Source organism: Salmo salar, chromosome ssa18, assembly GCF_905237065.1.
Source record: "Salmo salar chromosome ssa18, Ssal_v3.1, whole genome shotgun sequence".
Classification (NCBI taxonomy): Eukaryota; Metazoa; Chordata; class Actinopteri; order Salmoniformes; family Salmonidae; genus Salmo; species Salmo salar.
In genome coordinates this window covers 64,926,398-64,937,137 of record NC_059459.1, presented here as the reverse complement: position 1 = coordinate 64,937,137, position 10,740 = coordinate 64,926,398, and the positions used below count along the sequence as shown (strand labels likewise).

General features: G+C 39.4%; 1 protein-coding gene across 1 annotated transcript; it reads left to right on the top strand.

Annotated features, from left to right (window-relative positions):
• The first annotated feature begins 411 nt into the window (after positions 1 to 411).
• LOC106577717 (uncharacterized) lies at positions 412 to 4,829 on the top strand. Its single transcript, XM_014156042.1, has 6 exons — positions 412 to 454; positions 591 to 953; positions 1,066 to 1,416; positions 1,517 to 1,648; positions 4,546 to 4,595; positions 4,686 to 4,829. The coding sequence occupies exons 1-6, from the start codon at positions 412 to 414 to the stop codon at positions 4,827 to 4,829; spliced, it is 1,083 nt and encodes a 360-aa protein (XP_014011517.1).
• The last annotated feature ends 5,911 nt before the right edge of the window (positions 4,830 to 10,740 follow it).

Sequence of the window (10,740 nt, the reverse complement as noted above, 5' to 3'; positions counted from 1 at the left end):
ACATCTTTATTTTGTCAAAAAGGTGCCAACCTCACCAGAGTTCACTTCCTCCTGAAAGCTTAAACTGCCTTCTACAGACATGAAGTGAGAAATACAATGTAACCCCCTGTGTATGTCAAAGAGGACATATGTACCAGTAGGCTCAGCCACCGACCCAAATGATGAAAAAATACAAACCAGTAACTCTGACTTTACATCATTTGAAGGGCTGCTCTAACTATGGAATGCTACAGGACACATGTTAGATTGTAGTTTTTATCTCATGCTTTATGCCTGTTCAGACAGCCAATAATACCACTTAGTTCAGAGTTTCCGCCTACTTCATAATGATTACCAAATGAGTGTCATCATATAAAAGGTGCCCTGTTGTCAGACCCACACACTATGCAGTTCAGAAAGGACAGTAAAATGATGATTATATATTGCACAATCTTTTTGTTTTACGCCAATTTGGGTAAGTAAGACTTATTAATGTGGTTCCATTTACCTTTTTTTATGTCAGTCTACTACTATGTAGTCTGAATAATGATAATATTGTATAATTCTGTACTATACCTTTGTCTGATTTATTTAGTTTGTTTGCTTCACAGGTTGTGCACTTAACAAGGATGTAATCCAACCAGACCCTGTGATAGTTACACAACTGGGAAGAAGTGTATCAGTAAATTGCTTTTGTCGATCTAATTTGATCAGTGTCTCTTGGTACAAGCAAACTGTTGGACAGAAGCCTCTTCTCATGGCATCATCATATTATGGGACTGAAAATAGTTTTTATTTCAACAACTTTAAAGAGGACTTTACTGAGACTAAACATTTGAGTGTGAAGAGAGGATTTGACAGCTGTAACCTGACCATCTCCAAGACGGAGTCAGGGGACTCAGCTACATACTACTGTGTTAGTTTGTCAGCGAGGGAAGCCACATTTGGAGAAGGAACTGTTTTAATTGTCAAAGGTAACTTAAGTTGCTTTAAAACTGGTGGTACTGACGTATGTTCATATAATGCTAAATTAATTAATCTAGCAGGAAAGAATGTACACACCATGATCTTATTCACTCTCTTCAGATTCAGGGTCCAACTGCATGTCTCTGCTCCAGATGCCTGTGTCTGAGTCAGTCCAGCCAGGAAACTCTGTAACTCTGAACTGTACAATAAACATTGAGACCTGTGCAGGAGAACACAGTGTCTATTGGTACAGACATGGCTCAGGAAAATCTCATCCAGGAATCATTTACACCCATGGAGACAGGAATGATCAGTGTGAGAAGAGCCCTGAGGCTGGGTCTCTTACACAGAGCTGTGTCTACAACCTCCCCAAGAGGAACCTCAGCCTCTCTGATGCTGGGACTTACTACTGTGCTGTGGCCTCATGTGGGGAAATACTATTTGGGAACGGGACCAAGCTGGAAATTGACTGTTAGTGATATTTCTGACATTTCTAAAATGTTTCTAACATTGTACGCCTGGTGGAGCAAAATGTCCTGAATTTCCTCTATCACCGTTTGTATTTCCACAGATGGTTGTAATGAGGACCATCTTCTCTTGGTGTACTATCTGGGTGTAGCGTTGGCTCTTTGTGTCATCCTCATCATTGTCCTTGGTTGTGTTTTGTATAAGATGACCAAGAAAACCTCTCTGCTGTCCAGAGGTAAACGTTATCATTGCCCACATTATATGATAAAACTGTTGGTTCAGTATAAAGTGCATTTTGAAAGTATTCACACCCCTTGACTGTTTCGACATGTTGTTACATTACAGCCTTATTGAAAAATTCCCATAATGACAACGTGAAAAAAGGTTTTTGGAATGTTTGCAAATGTATAAATAATTTAATACAGAAATACCTTATTTACATAAGTATTCAGACCCTTGGCTTTTTGACTCGAAATTGAGCTCAGGTGCATCCTGTTTCCATTGTTCATCCTTGAGATGTTTGTGCATCTTGATTGGAGTCCACCTGTGTTAAAGGAATTGTCCGTAGAGTTCCGAGACCGGCCAAACTGAGCAATCGGGGGAGAAAGGCCTTGGTCAGGGAGGTGACCAAGAACCCGATGCTCACTCTGACAGAGCTCCAGAGTTCCTCTGTGCAGATGGGAGAACCTTCCAGAACGACAATCATCTCTGCAGCACTCCGCCAAACAGGCCTTTATGGTAGAGTGGCCAGATGGAAGCCACTCCTTAGTACAAGGCACATGAATGCCCACTTGGAGTTTGCCAAAAGCCACCAAAAGACTTTCAAACCATGAGAAACAAGATTGTCTGGTCTGATGAAACCAAGATTGAACTCTTTGGCCTGAATGTCAAGTGTCACGTCTGGAGGAAACCTGGCACCATCCCTATGGTGAAGCATGGGGGTAGCAGAATCATGCTGTGGGTTTGTTTTTCAGTGGCAGGGACTGGGAGACTTGTCAGGATCGAGGGAAAGATGAACGGAGCAAAGTACAGAGTGTTCCTGATGAAAACCTGCTCCAGAGCGCTCAGGACCTCAGACTTGGGTGAAGGTTCACAACCCTAAGCACACAGCCAAGACAAAGCAGAAGTGGCTACAGGACATGTCTCGGAATGTCCTTGAGTGGCCCAGCCAGATGCTGGACATGAATCCGATCGAAAATCTCTGGAGAGACATGAAAATAGCTGTGCAGCCATGCTCCCCATCCGACCTCACATATTTTGAGAGGACCTGCAGAGAAGAGTGGGAGAAACTCCCCAAATACAGGTGTGCCAAGATTGTAGTGTCATACCTAAGAAGACTCAAGGCTAATCAAACCTCTTGAGCATCTGATCCCGTTAGCGGGATCAAAATCCAGCGAAAAAATCATATCGCCAATTAGCATTAAAAAATTATCATAATTTTTTACAAAAATAAAAAATATATATATTTTTTTTTTATAGATACACCTCTCCTGAATCGACCCACGTCGTCCGATTTCAAAAAGGTTTTACAGGAAAAGCAAATCATTAGATTATATTAGATGAGTCCATCGTAAAAAGCAGCTTCATAGCCATTTTCCGACCAACCACTTCCATCACATATTATCAATAAACAGCTAAATGTAGCACTAACCTTTTACAAACTTCATCAGATGGCACCCCTAGGACATCATGTTATACAATGCATGCATTCTTTTGTTCAATAAAGGTCATATTTATATATAAAAACAGCATTTTACATCTCTGTCTGACGTTGACTACCTAATTTCCCCTCAAAAGCGTCCCGGTAAACAATGCTACGTTTCAATAAATTGCTATACTATAACGATTTTTTAAATGTATATTGTCAATCTAACATTTATAGATGAATATCTCTTGAGAACACCCGTCATACCAGATTTTAAATTAACTTTACTGGGTAATCACACTTTGCGATAAAAGGAGATGCGATACTCAGAAAATCAGCTAATATACAGTGCTCGGCGCCATCTTGGACGCAACAGTATGAACCATCTCATCTTCAATAATATTGTCAATAATCGCCTACCTTTAGTTGTCTTCATCAGAAAGCATCCCAGGTCCACAACAGATGTATTTTCGGTCAAAAAGTCCATACTTCACGTTCCATTAGCCTGATGTTGGTAGCGCGTCCTATGGCTCTCTCCAAACGCAGCTCTGCACTTCATACTGAAAGCAATCCTCGCGCATGTAGGTTCGTTCAAACATGTCAAACGTTGTATAAAATAAATGTTCAGGGCCTCTAACACCAAGAGAGCCAATAAGATTCGAGGGGGATGATTTCATTGCCTTTAAAACCGTTTCCAAAGGTGGGGGCAGACATGGCCGCCGGCGTCATAATGGTGATGGCCCATCCCCCTGTGACCAATTTCAAACTCCTGTCATTCACTGAGTTTTGACTCTATAAGGCTCAAACCACTGTGAAAGGACTGGCGACATCTAGTGGAAGCAATAGGAAGTGCCAAAATATTCCTAAACCCCTGTGTTTTTCAATGGGATAGGTTTAAAGTCAATACAACACATCAGGTATCCACTTCCTGTCAGAAAATGTCTCAGGGTTTTGCCTGCCAAATGAGTTCTGTTATACTCACAGACACCATTCAAACAGTTTTAGAAACTTTAGAGTGTTTTCTATCCATATATAATAAGTATATGCATGCCCTATCTTCTGAGTTTGATTAGTAGGCCGTTGAAAATGGGAACGATTTTTTTTCAAAATGCGCTGTGGCGCCCCCTATCCTAGGGTATCCTCAAGAGGTTAATCATTGCCAAAGATGCTTGAAAGTACTGGTTAAAGGGTCTGAATACTTGTGTAAATGTAATATTTCAGATTTTTATTTTTAATACATTTGCAAAAATAAAAAATAAACTGTTTTTGCTTTGTCATTACAGTATGTGGTATTGTGTAGATTGATCAGGGAAAGAACAATGTAATCTATTTTAGAATAAGGCTGTAATGTAACAAAATGTCAAGTGGTCTGAAAATTTTCCAAATGCACTGTACATTACATTTTAGTCATGAAATTGGGTTAATTTATTGTAAGATGATGATGATGATGACGATGAGGATGATTCCTTCATGTGTTTGTCTAAAAGGAAAGCATCCTCAGCCAAGTGGTCCGACAATCCACAGTTCGCATCACCAGGTATGCAGATCTTATGACTTTGATGAACTGTAAACAAATTATCAGGTCATTTCCTGATGTCTTTGGAATTTGTTTTGCTATTCCTCTTAGGATCAAGAAGATAACGACACACTCACGTCGGTCCATTACGCTGCTCTGAATGTCATCCACAAGAAGCCAAAGACCCGGAGACAGAAGAGCGCCATGGAGAGAGACACTGTGTACTCTGGGGTGAGGTGCCAAAACACGGACTGAAAAGACTTAAATAGCTTTTTCTGTTACACATTGTGTTTTTATCATTATAATTGTGTTACAATTGCTTGTATTCTGTTAAACTCATTTTTACATTACTGTTGTGCATTTTAGATCTAATAAAACATGAATTCACTGTAATTTAGATGTATTGTTTGATTTTTTTCTCATATTCTTCAAGTTAAACAGGTAAGTTTGCAGAGACATTGTATCCTGATTGTAACGGCTGTCTTCGGGTAGAGAGGACCAAGGCGCAGCGGGTTGAGTGCTCATCTTAATTTTTATTTTAAATAAAGACTGTGAACACGGAAAAACAATAAACAAAGAAACGACGACAGGAAACAGTTTAGCAGGCTATACACTTAACAGCAGTGCTAAAGACAACTACCCACAATTAACAAACGAAACACATCCCTATATATAAGACTCTCAATCAAAGGCAACTACAAACACCTGCCTTCAATTGAGAGTCCAACACCCAATTACCTAACATAGAAAATACTAACTAGAAAGAACATAGAAATACAAAAACATAGAACATAACCCAAAACCCGGAAATAATAAATCAAACACCCTTCTAATCAAACCACCACCCCAAACCACATAAAACAAATACCGTCTGCCACGTCCTGACCAAACTACAATCACAAATAACCCCTATACTGGTCAGGACGTGACACTGATTACATGATGTGCATAAGAGCATGCATAGAGTTCCTTCTATTGACTATCACTTTCAGTTTTCTCAAACTCTCTTTTAAAGCTGTATCCTGCATCACATATCTGTGGTGTTCTGACGGCCCTACATAGATTTAACACTCAGTTTAACTAATCTCTATCCCCCAGTAATGACCGTCAATCCTCACCACACACTGTCTTCACACACCTCAGTGCATCTAAACCACAAACATCCATGTCACTAAGAGCACAACTCACTCTCTTCATGAGAAAAGCCTGAACTAAAAATAGACTTCTTAGCTAAGTGTATTTTGCAGAGAGCTGATATTGTTGATAATTCAATCAAAATACGACATTGTACACATTGTAACTGAGACGTTTTCACAAACAATACAAAATGTTAACATGCATATGTGAAGGTTAAAGTACAGGAATTGGCAGCAACTTTAAGAGTTCACTAAGAATCGTTGAAAAAGTACTTTCCTGTGATAGTTGATGTGTGTAGTCATAATATCTGTCAACAAAGGCCCAACAAAGACACTTTGTGGCTGTTAAGAATCTATAATAAGGTAATATATACATTTATTACATACATATTAGACATCTCTATCATGTTATATATCCATTTCAGAATCACAGAGTCACATACATCTTACGGACTAGTTAGTCATCATCACTGGAACATTACTACGAACATCAACTAAGTTATTATAAAGTGTAGCTTAGTTACCAGGAGGAGCCATACAATCACTCAAAATAAAACTGGTTGTAGAGTGATCTGTATGACGAAGACACGTGTTTACGTTTAGTTTTGTATTGAGTTCCAGGGAATAATTGAATAAGTATGTGAAACAACCTATTTATCAAGTCATCTCTCCTCTGTAATGTGTTGTCCTGTTTTATTTGTGTTGATAGCATGTCACTCACACCCAGCCCCACACAACAAGTTCACAAGTAATCTGCAGTCTTCCGTAAACCCAAGACGAGGCCGTATTTAAGCATTGGTCATGTGGGTCTGCTGGCTTTGTGCACACAGGACCCTCCTACCTGCTCTCTGTGTCTCTGTGTCTCTATGTGGTTTTCAGCAGGATGTATATGTGGTGTTGCTGTTTTTCTGACAATCTTTACTTTTTGTTCACGTTGCCCTTTACATTTTGCAGCCACAGCAAAAAAGTTCTTTATTAAAATGACTCTAATATACTGTATATTTAGTTATATGAAATCAGTTACAAACCACAAAAAAACTGCTGATGAACCATATGTGAACTCTCTGAGTTAACTGTCTCCTGTGTGATACAGCGCCATCTAGTCTAGATCTATGGGCTCAGGGGGAGGGGCCATTTTGGGATGATGTCAGGGGAGAACGTTTCAGTCCATTCTGAATTAGACAAGTCTTGTAAGTCTACTGCAGGATGTTCTGTCAGAAGGAGACCAATAGAGGAGGATTACTTCCTATTAGAACAACACTAACCAGAGAATGAAACGGAATAGAAATGGCATGTCACATGCATTCGTTAGGCCGGTGTGTCCAATCAGTCATGGAACTCTCAGGTTTACACTTCAGTTAGTGGACCTTTCTGTGAATGATATACAGGGAATGAGACTGACATAAAATTGACTTGTGTCACTCTGTAGGTGTTTCCTCCATATACACTCACATTGCTCTACCCCTACATGTAAATACATGTTAAATGCACAACAGACCTCCTATGCACCATCAGGAGTACTGTGTTAGGTTCTACTTTCTGGGACAATAAATCAGATGGACTCCAAGAAAAACTCAAGCTGGAGTTATTCACCACACTGGGTGTTGCAGTTGCAAAAGCACACCTACAGGTCACACAAGCATATATAGGCTCTGTTGCTGGGCAGGAACTGAGTCTGTTCCTCCCATTGATGTTATTGTGTTCCAGCCTGTCGAGTCCAGAACCTTCAAACTCCTCCGTGCCTTTCACATGTCTTCTTATCAGTCAGAAGAGGCCTTGAGTTAGTACCAGTGGCGATTTTAGCATGTAAATCTTGGTGGGGACTCCCCAAAAAATGTGGGATGCATATCAACAAAGCCACTACACAACACAACACAACACTAAACAATACATGAATTGCACAATAGCGGTGACAAACGGTGCCCACAAACTGTTAGGGCCTACATAAAGCTGTCCCAACACTGCTACAACTGGCTATCAGCGGAGCCTTGTCTGGCAGCAAAACAGTTCATTCAGCCTCATTTACTGCCTTTTAAAAAAACATAGCTGATATGGCTGACTTGCTTAAACAAATGTAGTTTCTACTGACTATTGAGATGTACAAACTATGGCATAAGGGGACGACAAGAGGATAAGAGGCAATCCGTAATTTCGATTAAGAGATTAATGAGCAGGCTAGGACGGACGTAGTTAATGTAACTATTTGTTCAGCACTTTTGAAATGTACAGTAACAGAATTCAGAACATGGGCCATTCTTACAGTATTCTGCCTGTACACCAAGTCAAAACCGTAGGATAAATAAAAGGGGCATATAAAGAGACAATCAAAGCTCTTACAATATTCAATGATTACATTTCTCAAAAACAGGTTATAGGGCTACATGTGCACCACCAAGTCAGAACAGTAGGAGAAATTAAGAGGTGAAAATAGACCAAATTATTAGGCTGAGGCACATGGGCTACTAACAGCTTACTACACAACATACACTTTGTATTACTTTCTTAGCTACAGTATACATATCTCCCTGACATGTTACATAATTTATGCAGCAGCATGCAAATCATTTTTGCATTCACCTGTTGTGCTGTGCTCACTTGAACAGGAAGGTGGCGCGACGGTCCTTCGTGGGCAAAATTTTGTCATCAAACTTTGTCATCAAAGTCAGGCATTCTCTGGATTTATGGTGCTTTCAAGACAACTGGGAACTCGGGAAAAAAAGGTTGAATCATGATGACATCAGTGAACTTCAGGTCATAGCTCTTGAAAGAGGCTCAAGTTGGCTGAAAATTCAAAACATATTTTCCCAGTTGTAGCAAATTTTTCCCGAGTTCCCAGTTGTCTTGAACTCACTAAAGTCAGATTTTGCTGCCTTAGTCAAAAAACTAAAAAGTTTGTATGCAGCTTTATTAACTCAATGATATATATTTTTTTACATTGTTTGCAAACGGATTTGTGACACGTATTAATGCAAAAATAACATGCAAATCAGGAAAGGCCAAAAAAATATATAAAATGTGGGGCTCTGCCACACCTGCCCTGAATGACGGGTCACCACTGGGGAGTACATATTACTATAGTCTACTGCAGTCCACTAGTTAATTACAGTTTAAACCTAACATTACTTTCAATCTCTAAGAATATAAAACTGTATGTTCACAAAAAGAGAATATAAGGATATAAAACAGTAAACATATAAGACAATGTTATAGAACAGTAATTACGATCTATCAGACACACGGCACCTGCTCAACCCCTATGGAATCATTCTTGCAATCAGGCTTTATTATTTCCCTCTGCCCAAATACAATGCACATAGATCATTTCAATTGACCCATGACACAATAATTACTACTACTATGCTAATTATACAATTATTAACAGATTTAAACTGGCTCAAATCAAATAGTCTCTGACAACTGTAACTGTTGAAAATAAAAAAAGATTTGTTTTCTTTCAAATACTTTAACCTCTTGACGGTCGCCTAGGATAGGGGGCGCTACAGCGATTTTTGAAAAGAATTCGTGCCCATTTTAAACGGCCTCCTACTCAAACTCAGACGCTAGGATATGCATATAATTAATACTTGTGGATAGAAAACACCCTAAAGTTTCCAAAACTGTTTGAATGGTGTCTGTGAGTATAACAGAACTCATATGGCAGTCAAAACCCCGAGACCGATCGTAACAGGATGTGGAATTCTGAATTGCGGACTCAACTTCACCACTTTGCCTGTAATTCACACAGTGAGCAATGGTTCATTGAGCACTTCCTATTGCTTCCACTAGATGTCCCCAGTCTTTACAAAGTGATTTGAGCCTTCTACTGTGAAAACTGAATGAATGAGACGCAGTGGAACGTGGTCACACGGAGAGGGCCATCACCATTATGACGCCGGCGCCCCTGGCTACCCTCCCCTTTCGAAATGTTTTGAAACACAATGCAATCGTCCCCCTTGAATCTTATTGGAGCTCTGGTTGAAAAAGGCCCTAAAGATTTATGTTATACAACGTTTGACATGTTTGAACGAACCTAAATTTAAAAAAATGCATTTTGTTGAGAGAAGTCCCGCAGCCGACGGAAGTTTTGGAGCAGCCTTCAGAACGCACTAACAAGAACAAGCTATTGGGACGTAAAGGATTAACTTTTTCGAACGAAAATACATTTGTTGTGGACCTGGGATTTCTGGAAGTGCTTTCTGATAAAGATAATCAAAGGTAAGGGATTATTGACAATAGGATACAAGAGTAGATTTGATATGCGATTGTTCCAAGATGGCGCTGACCTGTAACGGTAGCCTATTTTTCTGAGTATCGCATCCCCTTTTATCGCAAAGTGTGATTACCCAGTAAAGTTATTTTTAAATCTGGCATTACAGGTGCTTTCAAGAGATATTCATCTATACATCTTAGAATGACAATATTACATTTTAAAAATGTTTTCGAATAGTAATTTAGCAAATTGTAGCGCTGTTTCACCGGATGCATTTGAGGGAAAATAGTTAGTCAACGTCACGCGCCGTTGTAAAATGCTGTTTTTATATATAAATATGAACTTTATCGAACAAAAGAATGCATGTATTGTGTAACATGATGTCCTAGGTGTGTCATCTGATGATGATTGTCAAAGGTTAGTGCTGCATTTATCTGTTTTTTGGTTATTTGTGATGCATGTGGTTGGTCGGAAAATGGCTATGTGGCTACTTTTACGATATACTCCTCTAACATAATCGAATGTTTTGCTTTTGCTGTAAAGCCTTTTTGAAATCGGACAACGTGGTTCGATTCAGGAGAGGTGTATCTATAAAACGGTATAACATAGTCCTATATTTGAAAAAAAATAAAAAATGTTGTTATGCTAATGGCAATAGTATTTTTCGCTGGATGAGCCCAACCAGGGGTTAATACAGTTGGCTTTGCTTGACCGGTGCAATGGAGGAAAGATAAATCAAGTACACCTAAAGTAAGTGTGAGAAAACAAATGTGAGATTGGCGGATGATAAAATTCAGAGCGTTTCACTCTTGGAGCATTC